Source organism: Rana temporaria, chromosome 6, assembly GCF_905171775.1.
Source record: "Rana temporaria chromosome 6, aRanTem1.1, whole genome shotgun sequence".
In the NCBI taxonomy this organism is placed as follows: Eukaryota; Metazoa; Chordata; class Amphibia; order Anura; family Ranidae; genus Rana; species Rana temporaria.
Window position 1 is genome coordinate 118,476,237 of NC_053494.1, and position 25,206 is coordinate 118,501,442.

Genomic DNA, 25,206 nt, shown 5'->3' on the forward strand with positions numbered 1-25,206 from the left:
ACAGCGAAAAGTGCTATAAAAATGCAGATTACTGTGAAAATTACAATGGTAGTGACAGGGTTAACCACCAGAGGGCGCTGTAGGGGTTAGGTGTGACCTCATGTGTGGTTCTAACTGTAAGGGGGCGGGGCTGGACGTGTGACATCAGTGATCGTCATTCCCTATATCAGGAAACAGACGATCACTGACATTGCCACACAGAAGAACAGGGAAGGTGTGTTTACACTCACCTCTCCCTGTTCTTCAGCTCCTGTGACCCGATCGCGGAACACCAGCAGCGATCGGGTCCTGCGGGCGTGGTCACTGAGCTTCGGACCGGGTCGCTTGCACACCGCCAGCGGCGCTCTCGCGACCCACGCTTGGGCTCTTAAAGGGGACGTATATATACATCCCTGTGCCCAGCCGTGCCATTCTGCCGACGTATATTGTCATGTGGCGGTCCTTAAGTGGTTGAAGTTGAACTTCCTCTTAGCCGTCATTTCACTTGACAGGTACCGTTACCCACTTCCAGGAGACGGGACCGTGGCCCGGTCTCTTGAAAGTTCGGCTCCCTCCTACTTCCTCTGCCATCAGACCAATTAGAAAGTGCAGCATGCTTCGTGCATGCACAGTAGGGAACCGACTGTGAAGCCGAAAGGCTTCACTTCCCTTAATAGGAATGGCAGCAGCTGCACCGACAGCCGATTTGAAGATCGGCTGGGTTGCCGACGTCGCAGGCTCCCTCATCAGGTAGGTGTCCATATATTAAAAGTCAGCAGCAACAGTATTTGTAGCCGATGACTTAATTTTTCGTGGCGGGCTGGACCTCCTCTTTAACCACTTCCCGACCTCCTCATGTACATTTACGTCGGCAGAATGGCACGGACAGGCACAATCACGTACCTGTACGTCCTCTGCTAGACGTGGGTGGGGGGTCCGATTGGGACCCCCCCCGGTACATGCGGAGGTCGGGTCCGCTCGGGGAGCGATCCGGGACGACGGCGTGGCTATTTGTTTATAGCCGCTCCGTCGCGATCGCTCCCCGGAGCTGAAGAACGGGGAGAGCCGTGTGTAAACACGGCTTCCCCGTGCTTCACAGTCGCGGCGCATCGATCGGGTGATCCTCTTTATAGGGGAGACTCGATCGATGACATCATTCCTACAGCCACACCCCCCTACACTAGTAAACACATACACAGTGATCCCTAAATGTTACAGCGCCCCCTGTGTTTAACTCCCAAACTGCAACTGTCATTTTCACAATAAACAATGCAATTTAAATGCATTTTTTGCTGTGAAAATGACAATGGTCCCAAAAATGTGTCAAAATTGTCCGAAGTGTCCGCCATAATGTCGCAGTCACGAAAAAAATCGCTGATCGCCGCCATTACTAGTAAAAAAAATAAAAAAAATAAAAATGCAAAAAAACTATCCCCTATTTTGTAAACGCTATAAATTTTGCGCAAACCAACCGATAAACGATTATTGCGATTTTTTTACCAAAAATAGGTAGAAGAATACGTATCGGCCTAAACTGTGGAAATTTTTTTTTTATATATATGTTTTTGGGGGATATTTATTACAGCAAAAAGTAAAAAATATTGAATTTTTTTCAAAATTGTCGCTCTATTTTTGTTTATAGCGCAAAAAATAAAAACCGCAGAGCTGATCAAATACCACCAAAAGAAAGCTTTATTTAAGGGGAAAAAAGGACGCCAATTTTGTTTGGGAGCCACGTCGCACGACTGCGCAATTGTCTGTTAAAGCGACGCAGTCCCGAACTGTAAAAACCCCTTGGGCCTTTAGCCAGCATATTGGTCCGGGGCTTAAGTGGTTAAGGAGCTCTGTGAATGCCAATAACGTTTGCAAAATAGGATTCCTGTTGTTTAAGTCTAATGAGGTTAGAGAAAACTTACACAGGGTGGCTAAAGCTGGCCATAGATGGATAGAAATTGAAATGGAAATTCTTAGGAAAAGAAAGTTGTAAAAGTTCTTTAGTTTTTCTAATCATTAGTGGGTCTAATTGCCGTTTGATTTCCATCACAGTGATGGGAAAATTCAAAGGAAAATTCTAACTATGTATGTTGTTTTCATTCAATGAAGTCCATTCATTCCAAAAATCTAATTTTAAAAGCAACCAAAAGATTTCCAAACAATGAATGTTCTGAGAATTTTCCCACAAATTTTCCTAAGACTCCTCCTAAAATAATTATGTTCATCTTTGGCCAGCTTTTCAAAAATTGTTGTGTTTGTATCTTGCAAAATTGCCAGGTCACATGCGTCATACTGTAAATTTTCTAATTATTTAGACTTTTATGCATCATATCTAAACAGAAATCTTCTCAAAATAGTAACTGTAATTAAGAAGCTAGTGTGGAGGATGAACTGCTGGCTTGTGTATGATAGTCTGGCCTACTACTTCTTGTGTGAACCCTGGGCTAGCTTTCTACCCTCCTTTTCTACCAGCCTGAAGTTGAAGGAGAAAGTAATAGACAATTGGGTTGCTTTAGCAAAGGAGTATTGCATGTTCACTTTGCAAAGTGAGTTTTTACTTAGCTAGGTACATGAGGTAAGACTAAGTGAAAATGTACTTATGAATACCCAATCACATGCAAGGAAAATGAAAAAATAAAGTTAAGTCATCACAACTTCACTAAACAAAGTGAAAATTCACTTTGCACAGTGAACATACTTTACTCCTTAGGTCCTGTTTATACCAGCTGTGGTGGGACAGTGTTGGGTGGCTATTCCAGCGCAGACCCACTGCAAGACAAGGCAAAATACCTTTGTCGCCTACCTAGCTGGTTCACACCACCGCATTGTGGTGGTGAGCGGTGAAAAAAAAAAAAAGTACTGTAGGCCGTACATTTTTTTTGTGCAGCACACAAAAAAACAAGCACATGTGAGGCAATCTACCAATAGAACCTAATAACATGTAATTTTAATAAAGTTCATTTGAAAAAAAAGTGATCGGTACATCAATGCTACTGTGATTCCGCCATGTCCCACCAGCCCCTGCATTGTAAAATGGGGGGCATTCAAAAGACATCAGGATTGCCTGCTGACATTCTACCACCTCTGAAAAGCATTCAAACTACAGATTATTTTCAGAGGAGCATAGAGAACAGTTTATATGTATGTATCACAGTACAGTATAGGACAGACAGTAGGGAAAGAATAGGTTGGGATTCCATTAGGCTTTAGGACCACATTAACATATCTTTAAGTTACCTTTAATAAACTTCCACTGTATACAGTTTTCATACACAAGGCCCAATGTTTTTGTATATGGAAAAAGTTAACCAATAAGAAGCCATAGGGTGTTTATGTTAAGATACGTTCATGTTCTTAAGAAAGGATTAAGGGTTCTGTAGAAAGTTAGTCTGGAGGATTCCAGTTAACAACATCCAGGTTAAAAAGGTGCTTTTCATATGACCCCTGACCTTAATACTGCCCCGTACATATCGCTGTGGGCTTGATGGCCTTAGCAGAGGTGGGCTTCGCATTTGGTACCTGGGACAACGAGGCAACAGGAGAAACACGAGCAGTGAAATAAAATGCGTGGCGACAGAAAAGCAAATGATGCAAAAGTGTATATTCTGACCCCATTCATTAAGATTTCCCATGCAATAAAGGTAATTTAGCAAATATATAAAAAGGGTCAAATTCATTATTTTGTTACAAATGTCTCTTAGCTATGGACGCAAAACTTGCCCAATGGAATGGTCTTGTGACAACATTATGGAGATGGCTTTGTTCAGAAATGATGAATGCCACACACTGTTCTGTATAATGGGATGGGAAATCAGGTATGGGGTACAGGAAATCAGTGAAGAAACCAGCAGCCTGCTATTCATGCAGCCCAGCTGCGCATGCCTACATTCTTTACATGGGCAAATACTGTGCAGGTGCTGCTACCTTGCTGGACTCCTCCAGCTGGGTCCCTCTCTTCCAGGCTTCTGAGAAGATGGAGCTCACAATGCTCTGGGAACGGACGTGGCAGGAGGCCAGGGAGTCAGAAAGTCCGCTGTCTGATTGGTTGGAATGGTTAGATTGTGATTCTGTATAAAGAACACAAACACTGCAAGTATATCCCAAAGCATTTAAACCAAATACCTTAGTCATAGTCTCAACAATATGTCTCAGAACATCTACCAAGCTAGACAGGTCTGTTTAAAGGTGTGTGCAACTTTAAAAAATGTATTCTACTTTAAATATGCAAGCATTGTTACTTCATTCTAAAAATATATTCAAACCCCCACTGGCTTAAAGTGTTACTAAACCCAGTAATATGAAAATAGCTCATCTGACCCCCCCCCCCCAGCTTATAAATCATCTTTTTACATTAACATATTGCCACTATAAACCTTTTTAGCTGATCTGCATGCCACAGTCAGTGATAAACTGCACAGTTTCTCCAGTGCTGATAATTCAGGTAGGAGACTTCCACTACAGCCTGTATACACGTCCACATGTGTGATGTCAATATCATGTGACCTGGCTGTCTGAGATCAAGTAATTATTCTCTCCAGCATAACAAAGACACAACTGAGCATGTGCAGCTCAGCTACTCTGCCTGTGTTAGCTGGCTTTCTCCAGATACAGTGCAGGAGAATGGGGGATCTGTGCATACAGAATAAAACAGCCCTTTTACACATTGCAGAGGATTAACCCTTTAAGTGCCACAGTGAGTAAAACCAGCATGCTACGCTGCATATACAGATTTTACCGTTGTGGGTTTAGTAACACTAACAGATGTTGGTGCCACAATTCCTTTGGCCAGCCATTAAATGGAATTTGTATTGTCATTTTATTAGATATACTGTATATTCTGCCATTATAAGGTCAAATGTAAAATATCCAATTGTATTTCTTATAATCAGGTAACCATAAAAAGTTATGTTAAATATAAACAATTTAGACTAACTGCCTGCAAACCCAGAAGGTGTCAAGTGCCAAGCAAGATCAACAGTTTTCATCTAGCTTTATTATTAGACAGCTCAAAAATCTATGCAAATGATTAGTCATAATCCGTCTTGCATTAAAGAGGATCTGTCATGTTGTTCTGGATGGGCAAAGTGACAAGTTCTTCTAAAAGCTCAGCACCCCCCTGCCTCACACACTAATACTCACCTTCTTTCCTGATCCCCTACACCTCCGATTCGCTTTTGCTGCGAGTTCAAACCCTATATGAGCTCTATGTCACTTAGTACAGTAAAACCTTGGATTAAGAGTAACTTGGTTTGAGAGCGTTTTGCAAGACAAGCAACATTTTAAAATACATTTTGACTTGATATACAAGCGAAGTCTTGATATACAAGTAGCATCATGTCACAACCGAGTATAAAAAGAGAAGAGAGGAGCCTCCAAGTGTAGCAATATGGTTACATTTACTGAAGTTAGAACATTTAGCAACATATTGCTACACTTAGAGGCACCTATCTTCTCCTGATGGATTTTGCTTCTACTCCCCTTGTGGAGGCTTCCATTTTTTCCCCACATTGCTATAATCTTTTTATATAGACTATAAACTGAAGGACTTATGAATAAATGGTTGTGGAACAAATCATTTGTGTTTCCATTATTTCTTATGGGAAAATTTGCTTTGATATATAAGTGCTTTGGATTACAAGCATGTTTCTGGAACAAATTATTTTTGTAAGCCAAGGTTTTACTGTATCAGACTTTATATAGGATTAACCAACTTCTCCCCTCCTCTACTTGATAGTGCTCGTAGTCTGTCAAATGATACTGCCATAAATCCAGTGAGCTTCTGCACTAACAGTCTCTGCTACACTGAAATCCCAATGCAGCATTGTTCTTACCTTTAAGGCTACAGATCAGGACAGCGGATAAGGTAGTACAGTCGTCCCTCCTGTACCAGGCCCCCCATCAGGTCAAAAGGGGGGGGGGGCCCAGGCACCTGCCAACCAGGCGGTACTGCCTTGTGACTCCTGTGGATTCCCCCCTGCAGCGGGTTCTACATGCTTGCAAACTGTCTAGACTTTGGAGCAGCAGGGACAGCTGCAGAGTCACTACATCTGCCCGGTCCTAAAACTCCCCCCTAGGTCGGCAGTGTTCCCTCTTGCCAGCAAAATGAAAGAGCGAGAAAGGAAGACGTTCTCTGCCCCTGTTCTATCTCCGCGAGTCCTGACCACCTACTCCGCCTCCCTCCACACTGTAACCTCCTGTGCTGGCTGCAGGGCTTCAATGGAGTAGTGCTTCTGCCGCACTGTTGCAACATGGTCTCACAATGTAAAATGTCAGATAGGCTGTAAGGGGCCTTGTGATTTCTAACAGCAGCCCTGCTACAGATTACCTCTTCCTCTCAATAATATAAAGAGCAGTAAGTCAGCTCACTACATTAAGACTAACAGGCATTTTATTTGCACTTCCAGCTTTTTTAAACTAATAAAACATGGGGGAATGAGCAAGTAATGCAGAGATGTACAGTATTTATATATTTTTTTTCCCAGTCATGCAGTTTAAAGACTGATCTCACAGAAAGCAGTAGGGGCAGTAAAAATTCTTTATATGGTTTTGTAATGGCTGCTGCAAAAAGCAGAACCATAAAGAAGTTGCAGCCCCTTTTCTCAGGCCAAACCAGCATATTATTTTTTCCATCCACCCCAAATATTATTTCTGGGTAATTTTTGCTTTTAAAAAGGGGATAGTAATGAATAAAAATATCACAAATGTTCAGTTACCATGAAGTTGAAAAATATTTATTCAAATCAGTCTTTATAATTTTGGAAGGTACTAATTATTACATGGAAAAAATAAAGGGAAGAATTTAGCATACCCAATTAGTTAAAGTTGACCCTTCTGGGCTCATTTTCCATTTTACCCAAATAAAATTATGTAGTTCAGAGCTCCAGTGCCGTTTTCCTTTCTAAAGGAAAAGATCCTGGCTTAATTCAAAACTGTCAGACTTACCTGGTAAACTGGAAGAGCTGGATCCGGATTTCATGCTGGAACTAGACAGGGATGTCCAATCATAGGCTGCTTCTGTCCTCTTCAAAGCCTCCTGATAATTAGTGTAGAGCTGCTTCCCATACTAGAGGAGACGGGAGCACTTTATTCATTATGTCACACACAGTTATTAAGCACCTAATCAGTGCCAAGATCTAGACAACAATTTTGAATAAGGGGAATTTAATGCCATTTTGGCTTCACAGTCCAGGCCCCCAAGGCCCAATGTCTATTCAGATATATGAAGGAATCGTATTGAAGGAAATCATCTGGTGAAAGAGAGAAAACACTTGCGAAAAACTGAGGCTAGCTGGGAGTGTGTGTATGTATGTATGAATGAGGGGGGTGGATATAGAGCGATGTATCCATGCAGCTTATTTTTTTCTTTCCTGTGTCCAAACACCTGAACGCAGCAGCATGTATCTTGGTCATAATGATTTCAATAATCCTGTGTCTTGTACTGTACGATTACGAAATATATAATCCAATAATTGTTAAACACTGTATAAATAAAACTTTTATGTTTTTATACTCTCTCCTAACATGGTTAGAACATGTGCTACTCTGTGCTTAGTTTGTATACAGGAACCTACTATGTGCCAAGGTCAGGTTTGAAAACATAGCATAGAGCACAGAGACACTTTTAAGGCTGACTAACTTCCACAAGAAGAAGAGCATTTGTACATGTACATGTGCCAGAAGTCAATAAAAACATACCGACTTGGAACTGAAACACTCTAGAAGACAGGCAGCAACTCCCTACGCAAATTTTGGTATACCAGACTTCAGCTAGTTTCTAAGATCCGATGCCTCTGATGGTTTCTATAGGGTGCGTTTTTCTTTTTTGGAAGAACAAACTCATTACAGCATCACTGGATCAATATCAAAACCTTCTGGTATTGTTCATTGGATCACTGCATATTCCTTTACTCAGTAATATGTCCAGATCTGGACAGTTCACCATTATGACCCGTACTGCCTCTTTTTGATGATATTTCGACTGTTTTTATCCTTAGATCTGGCAGTTGACAAGACTTCTAATGAATGCATAGTAAGGAATCTGATCACTCTTCCTTTTATTGACAGTAAAACAGACCAAGACTGAGTAACCAGATGTAGATAATGTGTTGAACACCAAGGCCCCTGGCCTCATGCAAGATGAATGTGTTCCTATTGTATAGGCAGAAAAAGAATACGAGAGAGATTACCTTTGCTATGCGGATTCCATTAACCCACTGGTGTAAAGTTCGGACATCATCACAGCACAGATACTTGATATACTGGGACTTTTTCTGAATTTGAGGATGCTGTAAAACAATGAACAGGCACATCAATATTTCATTCTAGATGCTCAGCTGTACAGTAAAAAAGCACCAAATGGTCGATGTGTGTTAAAAATATAGTCACGATTTGATTGGGAGATATACAGGTGCATCTCAAAAAATTTGAATATCAAAAAAGGTAATTTACTTCAGTAATTCAATTCAAAAAGTGAAACACATTTATTTTATATAGATGCGTTACACAGAGTGATACATTTCAAGCATTGCTTTCATTTAATTTTGAAAAACAAAAATTCTGTATCTTAGAAAATTAGAATAATACATAAGACCAATATAAAAAAAAAAAAAAGATTTTTAATACAGAAATGTTGGCTTACTGAAAAGTATCTCAATGTACAGTATAGTATGCACTATACCAATACTTGGTTTGGGCTCCTTTTGCATGAATTACTGCATAAATGCTGTGTGGCATGGAGGAGATCAGCCTGTAGCAATGCTGAGGTGTTACGGAAGCCCAGGTTGCTTTGATAGCGGCATTCAGCTTGTCTGCATTGTTGAGTCTGGTGTCTCTCTTCTTGCTCTCAACAACATCCCACAGATTCTCTATGGGGTGTAGGTCAGGCGAGTTTGCTGGCCAATCAAGCACAGCGATACCATGATCATTAAACCAGGTATTAGGACTTTAGGCAGTGTGGGCAGGTGCCAAGTTCTGCTGGAAAATGAAATTAGCATCTCCATAAAGCTGGTCAGCAGAGGGAAGCATGAAGTGCTCTAGAATTTCCTGGTAGAGGGCTGCGCTGACTTTGGACTTGATAAAACACAGTGGACCAACACCAGCAGATGACATGGCTCTCCATATTATCATGGACTATGGAAAATGTTGCATTTCATTCGGAAATCGAGGTCCCAGAGTCTGGAGGAAGAGTTGAGAGGCACAGAAACCAAGTTGCACAAGGTTCAGTGTAAAGTTTCCACAGTCAGTGATGATTTGGAGAGCCATGTCATCTGCTGGTTCAAGTATTGGTATAGTGCATACTATACCGTAGACGTAGATGGACATACTTTTCAGAAAGCCAACATTTCTGTATCAAAAATCCTTTTTTTTTGGTCTTATGTAATATTCTATTTTTCTTGGATACTAAATTTTGGATTTTCACTATCTGTAAGCCATAATCATCAAAATTAAGAAAAATAAATGCTTGAAATATGTCACTCGATTTTTAAATTGAATTACTGAACAATGTTAACTTTTTGATGATATTCAATTTTTTTTAGATGCACCTGTATATTTAATCTAGCAACAACTCAGAATGAAGCCTTAAAAATACAGTATCAAGGTTTCAGAACAGGAAAATGCATGTTTCAACCATCCTTGTTTTGTCAGTACAATCTGGATTCTTGGACCCAAATGGGCATAATATACCAGAAATAGGTGTGTATTTGCAGTAATCAGGCTGCAGATGAAAGATCATAAGTATAAGGACTTATTTTTAATACTTTTCTTGGCCATATTCATCTTTTATTGAAAGAGTATTTGGATCATAAGGAATATTATACAAGCATAACAAAACTTTGCCTTTTTACATCCCCATTTTCAGATACTGCACACATGAAAGTATATAAACAGTAAAAAAGGTGGAGTTTTAAGGCTTCATGCACACAGGGCTTTTACGCCTAACATAATTAGCCAGCACTTGCCTGCACCCAGGATGTAAACTTGCCATATATATGAATATAAAGCATGGCCAAGTATAGCCCTTCATTGTATGGCAGGCTTTACATGACATGTGGCTCTCCAGGTGCAGGAAAGGGCTGGGGAAATACATTAAAGTGTTTCTAAACCCAGGACCCTACTATATGGGGTCTTCCACAGAACATAGAAATTTGTTTAATAAATATAAACTGCTAAAATACCTTTTTTTTTTATCAGCAGTAAATAGCAGCCTTGTGACTTCTATCAGTGTCCGGTAGACCACTGCTTTAAGCTTGTAGGAGGAGATTTCATTCTCCTCCAACTCTCCTATGAGGCTGTATGACCCCTGACTTTGTCTGGATAGTGCGGATTGGCCCTGTGCTTATCACATGCACCCTCCTAAAAAATAAATACAAAAAATACTCTCTAGCAATATACACCTCTGTACTATCAGGAGATGGATTGGGGACTGTGGAAGAAGGCCAGGATCAAACAGCCTTTTTACACAATGCACAGGATTAAGGAGTATAACAAGCATGCTTTATTGCATTTACAGATGGATTTTACTGTTGTGGGTATGCGAACAATAAATGCCCGTAAAAACCCATGTGTATGAACCCTAAAAATAATTAGATAACAGTACAAATGGTGAAGTTACGAAGGTTAAATAGAAGTACAGCAGAAATGATAGCATTATAATAGTAAAAAGTTGAAATAGTATAGTTATGAAAGCTTTAGTTAAGCATTAGAAATAGTGGAGTTATGAAGGTACAATGCCTTGAAAAAATATTCTTACCCTCTTGAAATTTTCCACATTTTGTCATGTGACAACCAAAAACGTAAATGTATTTTATTGGGATTTTATGTGATTGACCAACACAAAGTGGCACATAATTGGGAAGTGGATGGAAAATGATAAATGGTTTTCAATTATTTTTTTTTACAAATAAATGTGTGAAAATTGTGGAGTGCATTTGCATTCAGCCAGATTAAATATTTTGTAGAACCACCTTTCACTGTAATTATAGCTGCAAGTCTTTTTGGGTATGTCTCTACTAGCTTTTCATATCTAGAAAATGAAATTTTTGCCCATTCTTCTTGGGAAAATACAGTATCTCACAAAAGTGAGTACACCCCTCACATTTCTGTAAATATATTATATCTTTTCATGTGACAACACTGAAGAAATTACACTTTGCTACAATGTAAAGTAGTGAGTGTACAGCTTGTATAATAGTGTACCTTTTCTGTCCTCTCCAAACAACAACACACAGCCATTATTGTCCAAACCGCTGGCAACAAAAGTGAGTACACCTGTAAGTGACAATGTCCAAATTGGGCCAAAAGTGGCAATATTTTGTGTGGCCATCATTATTTTCCAGCACTGCCTTAACCCTCTTGGGCATCGAGTTCACCAGAGCTTCACAGGTTGCCACTGGAGTCCTCTTTCCACTCCTCCATGACGACATCACGGAGCTGGTTGATGTTAGAGACGTTGTGCTCTTCCAGTTTCCGTTTGAACGCCCCACAGATGCTCAATAGGGTTTAGGTCTGGAGACATGCTTGGCCAGTCCATCATCTTTACCCTCAGCTTCTTTAGCAAGGCAGTCATCTTGGAGGTGTGATTGGGGTCGTTGTGTTGGAATACTGCCCTGCGGTCCGGTCTCTGAAGGGGGGGGGATCACGCTCTGCTTCAGTATGTCACAGTACATGTTGGCATCCACTGTTCACCCAATGAACTGTAGCCCCCCAGTAACAGCAGCACTCATGCAGCACCAGACCATGACACTCCCACCACCATGCTTGACTGTAAACAAGACCCAATTGTCTTTGTACTCCTCACCTGGTTGCCGCCACACACTGTTGACACCATCTGAACCAAATACAGGCAGTCCCCTTGTTACAAACATCCGACTTACAAACGACTACTTACAAATGGAGGGAGACAACAAGAAGTGAGAGGAAATCTACCCCTAGGAAGGGAAAGTCACTCCTGTAAGAGTTATTATGGGAAAAAGGTACCTCCACTGATGCTTTATCACCAAGGCTTGTTTCAACAACAGCCCCACATTTTCAAAATCCAAATTCTCATTGAGACAGAAGGTGAGGTGAAATCTTCTGAACAGGGGCACAGGCAGCAAAACAAACATTACAGGGGTGATGACCCTTTCCCATGCTATCCAAAAAGCTCTAAAAATAGTTAACAAACCTACAGTCCCCATCTTGTTTGTAAACCGGGGACCCCCTGTAAGTTTATCTTGGTCTTATCAGACCACAGGACATGGTTCCAGTAAACTGTTTGCGGGCTTTCTTGTGCATCATCTTTAGAAGAGGCTTCCTTCTGGGACAACAGTCATGCAGACCAATTTGATGCAGCATGCAAGCACTGACAGGCTGACCCCCTACCCCTCCAACCTCTGCAGCAATGCTGGCAGCACTCATACATCTATTTCCCAAAGACCACCTCTGGATACGACGCTGAGCACATACACTCAACTTCTTTGGTCGACCATGGCGAGGCTTGTTAAACTGCTACATGGTTTTGGCCACAGTGCTGCAGCTCAGTTTCAGGGTCTTTTTTTCTTTGCCATGAGGTGCTTCCAGTGACCAGTATGAGAGAGTGAGAGCGATACCACCAAATTTAACATTCCTGCTCCCCATTCACACCGGAGACTTTGTAACACTAACGAATCACAAGACACTGTGGAGGAAAAATTGATAATTTGTTCCAATCTTGCCACAGATTCCCAACTGGATTTTGGTCTGGAGTTTGACTGGGCCATTCTAACACACGGATATGATTTGATCTAAACCATTCCATTGTAGCTCTGGCTGTTTATTTAGGGTAGTTGTCCCACTGGAAGGTGAACCTCAGCCCCAGTCTCAAGTCTTTTGATGACTCAAACAGGTTTTCTTCCAAAATTGCCCTGTATTTGGCTCCATTCATCTTCCCATCAACTCAATCTCCCCTGTCTCCGCTGAAGAAAAGCATTCCCACAACATGATGCTGCCACCACCATATTTCATGGTGGGGATGTGTGTCCAGGTTGATGTGCAGTGTTCATTTTCCACCACACATAGTTTTGCTTTTAGGCCAAAAAGTTAAATTTTGGACTCATGTGACCAGAGCACCTTCTTTTACAAGTTTGCTCTGTCCCCAACATGGCTACTCGCAAACTGCAAATGGGACTTCTTGTGGCTTTCTTTCAACAATGGCTTTCTTCTTGCCACTCTTCCATAAAAGGTCAGATTTGTGCACAACTAGTAGTTGTCCCGTGGACAAATTCTCCCACCAGAGCTGTGGATCTAATTGCACAGCCCGTTAATTTAGGTGGACAGCCATGTCTTGGTAGGTTTGCAGTTGTGCCATACCCATACCCTTTCCATTTTCTGATGATGGATTGAACAGTGCCCCGTGAGATGTTCAAAGCATGTGATATTATTTATTTTTTTATAACCTAACCCTGCTTTAAACTTCTATCCCTGATCTGTCTGGCATGTTCTTTGGCCTTCAAGATGCTGTTTGTTCACCAAGATTCTCTAATAAACCTTTGAGGGCTTCACAGAACAGCTGTATTTATACAGAGATTAAATGACACACAGGTGGACTCTATTCACTAATTAGGTGACTTCTGAAGGCAATTGGTTTCACATTTTAGTTAGGGGTATCAGAGTAAAGGGGGGGGGGGGCTGAATACAAATGCACGCCACACTTTTCAGATATTTGCAAAAAAAATATTAAAAATGAAAACCCATTTATCCATTATCATTTTCCTTCAACTTCACAATTACGTGCCACTTTGTATTGGTCTATGACAAAATCGTAATAAAACACAATTACGTTTTTAGTTGCAATATGACAAAATGTGGAAAATTTCAAGGGGTATGAACTTTTTCGAGGCACTGTAAGTAGATAAGCCATAGAAATGGAGGTGTTTGCAAAAACATGCATTAAAGGTTCATAATAGATTAATTCTGAAAATAAAGTATTAAAACATTAATTTTATTCCAATTATTCAGAATGTTTTTGAAATGCAGTTGATTTGTTATTTCAAAATGAACTGCATACTACCTTTAAGCTATTTTAAATGCATTAAAGTCACGTGAGGTAGCACTGATGGGAATATGTGCAATATATCAGCTCCAATTTGTGCAGTTCATCTTCTCAGCTCTAGCTCCTGAGTTTACTTCCACAAAAATCTCACTGCATCCCGTTTCGGCTCCATGTCATGAAGCCAGGTCTGAGTTCTAGGGCCAAGCCGTGCCATCATCACATCAATGTGAGAAAATACATTTCCAGAGGCTTCAAGTTGAATATACTCATCCCTGCCTAATACTTTAGGTTGTATGTGCCACAAAGGGCAGGAGGTATGCAATGTAAAGCTCTCTTCAAAATACTTTAGTCAGTTAAGTCATTATGAACAAAAGGCTTACCTTTAACACCAGGCAGTAGTCTGTGGGTGCCTTGTATTTGCTGCGATACTCTTGACCATAGTAAACATTAACATGATCCAGTTGAAGAAAACAGACCAGGTCTCTAGATGCCTGAAAATAAGGATTCAAATATTTCTAGTTTAGTTAATAGAATTTGTCATTCTTTTATTAGTTTCTTCATGTTTTTACTACTAAAGATGCCCAGAAAGGCAACACTCTACTGTCCATTGGTGGGCATTTTGAGCCAGTAAAGGCCAAAAAGAGGAATTTTGACTTATCTGCAAATTCCATATCTTGCAGTACAATACAGGACACAGGCAAAATATTCTTCATTACATGAATTATAGGCATGTAAATTTAGGTGACTGGGCACTTTAGAGGACAAGCCTCCTGGGTGCCTCCCCTATATCCCACCCCACTCTTCCTTTTGTAGCAAGCAATGGAGAGTAAACCAAAGAATGGAAGGGGAGGTGCCCTGTGTCCTGTATTGCAGGGGTTCCAAACCTTCGAGCAGCGGACCAGTACCAGTCCATGGCCCGTTAATGGATGGGCCATGCAGTAGGAGGGAGAATACGATCTGACAGGACTATCACAGACCACGATTGCCGCTCACCTGCTGCTGTGCAGCTGTGTCACCAAGTCTATGTATCTTCTCTCAGATCTCTCCCCCCCTCCCCCGCCAATGTTAACCTGTCAGAAGGGCAGGGGGTGGGAGGAGCTGCAGAACGGGAGACTTTCATATTAACAAGCTCCCACATTCAGTCCAGATCTGCAGCTCTTCCCACCCCCTGCCCTGCTGACAAGTTAATATTGGCAGCGGGGGAGAGACCCAGGAGAAGACACATGGGCTAAATCTGCTTTTACCCTGCCAATAAGGCAGTGAGAGGGGAAAGGGGGGGGAAGCATGACTTCAAGGGGTACTGTGACGAGAGCTGTGTTTTCAAGGGGCACTATGATGATAAAGGGCACTGTGACGGGGGGGGGGGGGGCTTTGATGGTAAGGGGCACCGTGACAGGAGGGCTGTGTTTTCAAGGGGCAGTGTGACAGGGGGGGGCTGTGATGGTAAAGGGCACTGTGATGGGGGGGGGGGGGCTTTGATGGTAATGGGCACTGTGACTGGGGGCTGTGATTGCAAGGGGCACTGTGATGGGGGGCTGTGAAATAAAGGAGACTGCAGTGTAAAGGGACACTGCAATCATTACAATGATGACCCTTTACAGTGGAGTGCCCTTTATATCACAGTGCCTCTTTACTGTGCAGTCCCTGTTACAGCACAGTTCCCCTTTACAATGCAGCCCCCGTTACATTAATGTAAAGGGGCACTGTAATGTAAAGTGGGACTGTGATGGACACTGTGGGACTGCAAAGGAGGACCGTGGACATTGTAGAGGTGGGTTGTGGTGTGAAGGGGGGACTAAGAACAGACTCCGTGAATGTCTTGTTGCCCGCCCAAGCCCCCACCCCAGAAATATTGGCTGACACCGAAAGCGATCCCTGGTATCAAAAGGATTGGGAACTGCTGCTGTACTGTACTCCAAGTTATGGAATTTACAGGCAATAAAAAATTTCTTATAACTTAATCATGAAGTACAGGACACAGAAAGAATATTCATACACCTGAGACGTTCCCAAACAATGAACAGGAAGGGTGGGAAACAATGAGGTAAACAGAACTGTGCCAACAACAAGTTAGAAGACGGAACCTCAGAGAGTTGCTGGGAGAGCCTTGCAACCAAAACCTGTTAAAGCAGAAGATTGGATGTCTACTTGGTAAAACTTAGTATGAACAAAACACCAGGTGTGGCCTTACACAGCTGGGCTACTATGATGTATCCTTAATGCAATGGTGGACTTTTTTTTGTTTTGTAACCACTTGGCGACCGTGTAATGTACATGTACTGCGGCAAAGTGTCTCTATTGCGCAATCATGTACCTGTGATTTCTAGGGTGAGCGCATGGGCTGCCGAAGACCCGATCATGTGCTGATTGGACAGAGGGGAGACAATAAGTGGTCTGGCAGACACGATGTCTGCCGGCCACCTGCGATCATTCCAGAGAAAGGCAGAACGGCGGTCTCTCCATGTAAACAAGGCAGATCGCAGTTCTGACAGGGGAGACGATAGGGAGATCTTGTGGTTCCTGCTAAGCAGGAACACAGATTTCTGTCTTCACCCAGTCAGAGCAACCCCCACACACGGTTAGAAAGCACTCCCAGGGAACACAGTTAACCCTTTGATCCCCCCTGATGTTAAACCCTTCCCTGTTAGTGTTATTAGTACAGTTACAGTGCATTTTGTTTTTTAGCACTGAACACTGTGGGAAGGAGGTTATCACCCAAGATTTGACAGTACATGGCCCCGTCCATCATCCCTTTGATGCAGTGAAGTTGCCCTGTCCCCTTAGGCGCCCAGAGGCGATTAAGTTCGCATGTGCTGCGCTATATAAGTTTTCATTCATTCATTAGCAGAAACACACCCCCACCAAAGCAGAATGTTTCCACCTCTGTGTTTGACAGTGTTAGGGTTATAGGCAGCATTACTCCTCCTCCAAACAAGGCGACTTGAGTTGATGCCAAAGAGCACTATTTTGGTCTCATCTGACCACAAAACTTTCACTTAGTTTGCCTCTAAATCTTATAGATGTTTATTAGCCCCTTCCCTTGTTATTCTGTCACACACACGTGATCCAACACTTCTGGGTAGGGCACGTGCATGCGTGCTACCGGCGGCTTGCTTCCACTGTGATTGCACACAGCGGAAGCTAATCGGCCGGTAGATGCCGATGTCTGTCGGCACCCACCGATCGTTATGTAAACAAGGCAAACCACAGTTCTGACAGAAGGGAAGGAATGGAATTTCATCCCATAGTAAAAGCAGCTCACATTGTGTCACTGATAAAATAAATAAAAAATATTCCATAGTTTGTAGACACTATAACAAATCAATCAACATATGCTTACTGGGATTGTTTTGTTTTTTTTTACCAAAAATATGTAGCAGAATGCATATTGGCCTAAATCTATGAAGAAATATGATTTTTTCAAAAAATGTATTGGATAGGTTTTATAGCAAAAAGTAAAAAATAGTTTTATTTTTTTTTTTTTTTTTTGGTAATCGCGCAAAACACATTGGTGATCAAATACCACCAAAAGTATGCTCTATTTGTGGGAAAAAAGAGACATACATTTTATTTGGGTACAGTGTTGCATAACGGTGGAATTGTCCATTAAAGGGATGCAGTGCCGTATTGCCCGTCATGAATGGGGGGGGGGGTTAATCTTCTGGGGGTCAAGTAGTTAAACTTTGACAATAAATCCGAAAGCTAAATTTGTTTTTATGCAGAGCTGCACCCAATTTTGCACTCCTCAGTTTTAGTAAATAAACTGTGTGTAGGAGAGAGGGAGTTCAGTTTGAGTGTAGATAATGCTCTCTCCCATAACTACTCTGACATAGTACCCAAATCCTTTTCACAGCTTTCTTTAGCCAGTACCCTGGTTCTTTCTTGTGTTTTACCAAGTAAACACTCATATAAGCCCTTTCTCTGATTTGCACTTTGATGGTATCATTACCGTTGATAAACTCTTAATTTACATGTGATAGTATTGTTCCTATTAAAAATTATGTTAAAATGTTGTGGGTGCATGCTTGCACTTGAAATGCATGCCTTAATTGCATGTATTGAAAAAACTCATGCTGTGGAAAATTAAACTCTTCACAAAGCGTTTGGAACAGTTTGAAAGTATAGATGCCAAATAGATTTAACTCCATCACACCACAATTCAAATTCTTTGAACTTTTTTAGCTCTCCAGATGTTGAAATATGCCATATTCATGTGTACTGTGGAAAATCCTCATAACCCATTTGCTTATATAGTTTGGCATATTTTCTCAAGCAGTAAATAGGTAGGATAATATATACATTTTCTCATACCAGTTTCTAAATTAGCAAAGATGGCATAGTTCGAAAACTGCATTAAATAGCAGGGCCTGTGCGCAACTATTTTGCTCCCTAGGCAAGACTAACACTTTTGCAGCCGAGTCCCGCCTACTCCACCTCCCCAGCTGTGTCCACCTCCTCCGCCTTGTGTTCCCCAGACAGGCTAACGGGAAAGTCAGCAGGCTGTTGCTGTGCCCCACTAGGCAGCAGTGCGCCCTAGGCGGCTGCCTAGTTCACCTAGCAGGGCCTGGTTAATAGTATACCTTCTATCAGGCGTTTCAAATTGTCTTTAACCCAACCTACCAGCTCCCGAAGTTGTGATGCTATAAAATACATCCTAGCATGTGGAATAAGTTAACTGTAGTCTAGATAGTTTAATATGTAGGTGTTTTTTCTTCTATATTAATTCCTGAAAAAAAGAATCCATTATCTTATAAAATACTTTAACATTATCCACATGGGGGATTTGTGTAAGACATAGAATACCCATGGAGCCCTAACCATTTTAATTAAATATGCTCTGTCCATTTGTTTTGTAAACCTATTCAGAAGAGGGGTTAAATTAGGATTTAGACAGTGCTGCGTATTCTGAGAGACCAACACACCCAAATATTGAACAGGTATCTACATCTAAATTTGAGAAACCTCCAGAGGCTGCAATGGTGGACTTTAAAGCTGTGTGTTCCTTGTAAGGTCCAGGGAACAGGACAAAGAGGGAATAACTGTCCTAATGCAGAAGTAGCCTGAGGAATACTCTAATGGCTTGGACAACGTTAAGGGGATGTAGAAATTTCCTTTCAATACTTCAGGCATAAGGATGGGAGGATAATGTCCTTTTTGAAGTGGAATGCAGAGACCACTTTTGGAAGAAAGGATTGCCTGGGGTGTAAAGACAACCTTGTCATTGTGAAGCATGGAGAAAGACTTTTTTTTTTACAGGAAAGGGTTGCGAGTTCAGAGATACATCTGACAGATGTGATGGCTACCAAAAAGCCTACTTGAGAGACCCCCGATAGGTTAAAAAAATGGTTTCTGCAGTGCAGAGAGATCCAAAGGAAGCAAAGGGTGCAGCAAGGGGGGCATAATATGAGATACACCTTGAAGAAAGGTTCTTACAAGGAAAAGGGAAGCCAGAAGCCTTTAAAATAGAATAGATAAAGGCCAAGACCTGACCTTTAACGGTGCTTAAAGTACACTGAATCTTCACATTGCAAAACAACCCATTCAGTTTAAAATGGAAGTGAAAGGCAAAACTTGTGTATACATATAAAAAAAACATAAGAGTTTAAATGTATATCCATCCTTTTGGAAAATGGCTGTGCAGGGGGCGTGTCAGCACAAGACAAATTCTTGCAGCAGAGCAGGCGGAGCCCCCAGAACAGCCATAAAACTGACAATGCTGTGCTCTTATGCCTAGCATGGTCAGCAGGAAGGAATAAAGGGCATTGACATGGCAGATCTGGCCTGATGGGAGGAGCTCGGGGGTCATCTGCTAAAAGTCAGAGTATGTCTGTGTACTAGGTTGCTCTTGGCTAATTTGGTCCTATTAGAATTACAGATTTTCTCTCTTGCTCCATTTTGAGCAAGAACAAGGTAAGATTCGAATTGAAGGGTAAATTAGCCTAAACTGAGACCCTGGGAATATCAAGGTATCTAAGGCTAGAGTTAGAGGATCCCTGGTTCTGGTAACAAAAAGAGGTAGTTTGTTGTTGAATGTGTAGGCTTGGATATTCATATCCGGAATCCCCCATTATTGGCATATCAGATTGAAGACATCTGGATGAAGAGCCCATTCTGCTTTTCAGTTGTCCACTCCTGGGATGTGGCTCGCAGAGATCGATGGACAGTGAGTTTCTATCCAAGGATGATTTTGGTTAGCATCTTTCAAGGCATCCAAACTTCTAATGCCCCCCTTCCTGGCTCATATAGGCCATTGCAATGGCATTTTCTGGCTACACCCTGATTGAGTACCCCTGCAGAAAAAAGAGGGTCTCTGCTGCTGCAGGGCCAACCTGATTGCAGTGAGCTCCAAGATGTTCATGTTCCTTGGATTCTTAGCTATTGGAACACTCCTCCCCAGCCTGAGAGACTTATGCTTGTTGTAATAACTTTCCAGTGATAGAGGAGGAAGGACTTCCAGCGTTAGGGCTGGAGTGGTGATCCACCAAGATAGGGAGTTCCTTGCTTGGCTGGATAGGACAGGACAAAAAAATTGTATGCAACAGCGCTTGTTGATCTCTAAAAAAGAAAAAAAAAAGAAAAAAAAAAAAAAACAGCTAGCAGACTAGAGCCAGCGATATTTCTTGGCTCATGAGATATAAGACTACTCTATTTTTATAAAGTCATATGTTTCCGCTAAGCCTTTTGTGGGTGAGGCAGGTTGGTGAAAATCCATTGGAAGTGGGATTCAACAGATGATTATTTTTGGATTTCTTCGTATTTTGGGGCATTTTCATTTTACTGAGGGGTTGTTTATATCTGCACTTCTACTTTGGGTTTGGATATTTTAACAAACATAATGTACTGTTCATTTATTTTAGAATTTTTCAATTTATCTTGAAATTTGTTTTGATAGGGTAGCACTGCACGTGTTGTATACGATTGGCTGGACAGGAGCATTGGCAAGTCGAGGGGAGCCTGCTTGTTCCAGGTAAACAAGATATGTTGTTGGAGAGCTTTTGACTAGAATTGGGCAATGGTGCTTCATAGGAGGCTACCATAGGCCTAGAACTCCCATGGAGAATTTCAATGTGGGATTGTCTTTTGGATCTCAGTTCTTGAGCATAGGCTATTAAAGAAATCACTTTCTGTTCTGTTAAAAATACTTTTCCTTTGGATGTGACCTGAATTGCCTTATGAACATTTTCTGGTAGCTTTCCAGATAGCCTATAAATTGAATACATTGAGTTCTGGGCGGAGCAAGCAGAGGCACCATTACCTTTGTCAACATTCTGGGAGCAGACAAAAGGCCAAAAGAGCACTGTAGCAAACTGGAATTTGTTGTCCACCAATGCAAAGTGCAGGAGGCACTGATGAGCAGGTGGGAACATGTAGACTGACATTTTAGATGTATTCCCTTTGTCTCAAAGCCAATTACTGACCTAGGTCATTCAATGCAAAACTTTTGGCTTCTAAAATAATTTGTTGAGGGATTTTAAATCCAGAATAAGACCCCTGTTGGGTTTTGCTACCGTTAACAGGGTTGAGAAAAATCCTGTCAACTTGTCTTGCGACGGTACCGGCGTTTGAAAATCAGGTGGGGTGGTGGAGTTTTGAACTTTATTTTGTACCTTTTACACACCACTGATTGAACCCACGGGTCTGAGATGTCTGTAATCTAGAGCAAGGCAAACTGCAGCAGATTCCCCCTACTCTCAGAAGTGAAGGAACTCCTTCATTGAAAAAGAGGCCTTAATGGCTTAGTGGCCTTGGTGGGCCAAGACTTGCACCTTAAGAAAGGGCTAGACTTTTTTTGAAGTTGAAGCCTGGGTAGAGCCGACAGATGCTTTATAATTGGGGGAGCATAGAGCTCCTCAATAAGGTGGTTTTGGGACCTTCCGCTGTGGAAGTAAAATCTTCCCACCTATGACCTTTTTGATGAACTGGTCAAGTGCTTTACGGAACAGACATCTTCCTTGGAAAGGCATATGTGTGAGCTGCCTTTTGCAGGCAGCCTCAACTATGCAAGCGTTTAACCATTTGATTCTGTACAAACTAATGAAGATTAAAGCCATTGTGAATATTTGCCTTGTGACATGTTTTAGGGCATGGGTCTTCAAACTACGGCCCTCCAGTTGTTCAGGAACTACAATTCCCATCATGCCTAGTCATGTCTGTGAATGTCAGAGTTTTACAATGCTTCATGGGATGTGTAGTTCCGCAACAGCTGGAGGGCCGTAGTTTGAGGATCCCTGTTTTAGGGCATCTACCCAGAACAGCAGGCTCATAATGGTTGTTCATTGTCCTAATCCAGATAGCTTGTTGCAGGGCTGGGCCTTATAAGATTAAAGAGAGCTTTAAGGAGCATCTGAAACTTTCTAGATGCAGAATCCTTGAAAGAAGGAACATCTTTATTAGGGACAGTGAGATGTTTATTTAGGAAAGAGTGGGCAGGATCAACTACAGGAATAGCCTGCTTTTTTGTGAACCTTTTTAAATTTTATCAAATTTAGTAAAGATTTTGGGGAGTGACCCAGTCATCACAGACTGCACATTCTGTTTGCTCGTGAATAAGGAATGTTTTGAAGAGTTTTGTACGTTTTTTTGTAGTCAAAGTGGCATTGCAAAACAAAGGAGCGAGTCAGCGTGCACAATACCAAGTCTTTTGTGAAAAGAGGCAACAAGCTTTTCAATGTTGGCAAGCATGTTGCATGAAGCACCTCATACAAGTGACAATCTGGGGGAGAAAAAAAACGCAGCTTCCTCCAATACTGCCTCCATTTTTTTTCCGTGTCTATGTACTCTAGGACTAGCAAATCAGGATCAGAGGTGTGGCGTGATTGGGGTATTTCCCTGGGGTTGACTCATGGAATAGGGTGCAGAGCATAGGGTGATAGGTGTCTAAGTAGAACGCTACCAGGTGTACACTGTCCTCTAATGAATCCTCATAGTGGGTGGAAGTGCCTTTGTACCTTAGATGGGTTCTAGGTTAAAGTGGTGTTAAAATGAATGCAACCAATGGTGTGAAGCAACACCTGGTATAACTACAGGCAAGGCTTACCTGTAGATGAAATGAATATCTCCTGAACCCACACAGTTTAGGAGATATTCACCCTGTATGCAGCCACTGACGTCAGTGTTGCATAGGCAAGGAAGGTCCGGCGATGGTCCTATATATTGTGCTTCCCGGAACTGAGGCCTCCCGTGCGCATGCGTGGGAGCGACTTCATCGCGGCTCTGGCCACTCACAGCGCCAGAGCCGCAAACCCGGAGGAAACGCAGAGGGGAAAATGTTAGCTGCCTCGGCAATGACTGGGATGCAATGCAGGGGCTTAGTTCTAAGGTAAGCATTTCAAAATGAGCTAGTATGCGGTGCATACTAGCTCATTATACCTTTGTCTTACAGATTTTTTAACTTTAGTGCCAAAGTTCATTCTGTAGGTGAATACATTCCAAACACAGCCCTGTTTTTTTTTTTACACTAGTGGTCAAAGATACAGGGAAAGTTCGGGCTTCGCCTATCACTTTGGGCATACTCTCAAAAGGGGTCTTCAGGGACTGGGTGCCATAATAATAGACCATAGCCCTGTACAGCATCTTGCGATTAACTTAACAGTTTGCACCAAGTGTCCAGGTGAGCGTCCAAAGCAACATTACAGGGCATAACCACATCATGGAATTCAAATACTCTGCTTCTATGCAGCAAGCAGAAGACCGTGTGGGTTTGAAGAGTTGGAAGATAGAATAATAATAAACTAGTTAAACTAAGGGCAATTTTTTCTGTAAAAAAAAAAAAAAAATATTCATTACCTTTAGACAATAGTACAAAACAAAGGACTCGTGGAATGGGGTAGGGTTGTAGGGGAGGCACGTTGGGGAGCGTGTCCCCTAAAGTTTTGCCAGTGTCCAATCACCAGAAAGTACAAGATAACATTTATATACGACATGCCTGCAAGATGTTTTTCTTGCAAGCATTTCATGTATAAATAGTACTTACCCTGGCAGTGGATGTTTTGAAGAATTTATTTGCATGCATATCACATTGGCTAAAATCTTCTAAGTGTACTTGGTATTCCAGTGATATCACTTTGCTGGCTTTTCACATGCTGAGCAGAGCTACCAACACTTCCTAACATGCACAAAGATAAAAGATATAGAGAGGGAGGGAGCAGCGCAGACTGCCACCCAACAATAATATGGTGGTCCTGCTCAGTCTGGGAATGGAAACATTTAATTGAGCTCAAAGTAAAGTTAATCTGTCACAAGTAAGGCAAGATCAGCGGCGGACTTAGACACTACTGTACATCTATAATTTTTTTGTCAATGTTCCCTTGACAACGTTAACAGTTCACGGAACAACTTGCTGCCGCTTTAAAAGGGGGAACCAAGCACTGACTGCTGACTTTGTCTAGCTGGAGTGTATAGGCAGAGAAGAGAAAGAAGGTATGCCCCTCCTCTGTGTTATTCAGCTAAGTCAGTGATGGCGAACCTTGGCACCCCAGATGTTTTGGAACTACATTTCCCATGATGCTCATGCACTCTGCAGTGTAGTTGAGCATCATGTAGTTTCAAAACATCTGGGGTGCCAAGGTTCGCCATCACTGAGCTAAGTCATTTAAGCTGCTGCAGTTGAGCTCCTAAAGCAGTAAAGTCAAATCTAATCACGAAGCATGCCCTTAACCCCTTCATGCTGCTTCACTGCAGCCATTTATTGGGCTTGAATACCAGGACTAGACTGGAGGGTGGCCAGTCAAGATTTTTTAGCAATTAGATTTCTTATAGTTGCTTTGCCCATAGATCTTCCTAGAGATATAATCTCCATAACCAGCCCGATATGTTACTTCACACACCTGACACTTCATTACTCACAAAGTGGTGGCCAATGATGCATATAAACTGCCCCCTCCAACATGAGACTCCATTCCCCATGATTAACCACTTAACGACCGGACCAATATGCTGCTAAATGACCCAAGGGGTTTTTACAATTCGGCACTGCGTCGCTTTAACAGACAATTGCACGGTCGTGCGACATGGCTCCCAAACAAAATTTGCGTCCTTTTCTTCCCACAAATAGAGCTTTCTTTTGATGGTATTTGATCGCCTCTGCGATTTTTATTTTTTGCGCTATATACAAAAATAGAGCGACATTTTTGAAAAAAAAAACAATATTTTTCACCTTTTGTTATAGGAAAAATCAAATAAACAAAATTTTAGTCAATTATTTAGGCCAACATTTATTCAGCCAC

The 25,206-nt window shown here is 41.8% G+C and overlaps 1 protein-coding gene across 7 annotated transcripts in view; it reads right to left on the reverse strand.

The window, feature by feature from the left end:
• The window catches only part of RAPH1 (Ras association (RalGDS/AF-6) and pleckstrin homology domains 1), a 257,678-nt gene that overhangs the window by 3,662 nt on the left and 228,810 nt on the right, over positions 1-25,206 (reverse strand). For 5 of the 7 annotated variants that reach the window (XM_040357279.1, XM_040357283.1, XM_040357284.1 and 2 more), the window contains 4 exons: positions 14,362-14,472; positions 8,160-8,258; positions 6,916-7,036; positions 3,898-4,040 (listed from right to left, as the gene is read on the reverse strand). In XM_040357279.1, the coding sequence (XP_040213213.1) occupies positions 3,898-4,040; positions 6,916-7,036; positions 8,160-8,258; positions 14,362-14,472 (474 nt within the window). Of the gene's footprint in view, positions 1-3,422; positions 3,493-3,897; positions 4,041-6,915; positions 7,037-8,159; positions 8,259-14,361; positions 14,473-25,206 lie in introns of all 7 variants that reach the window. The other 2 variants (XM_040357285.1, XM_040357282.1) reach the window with 2 other exon arrangements.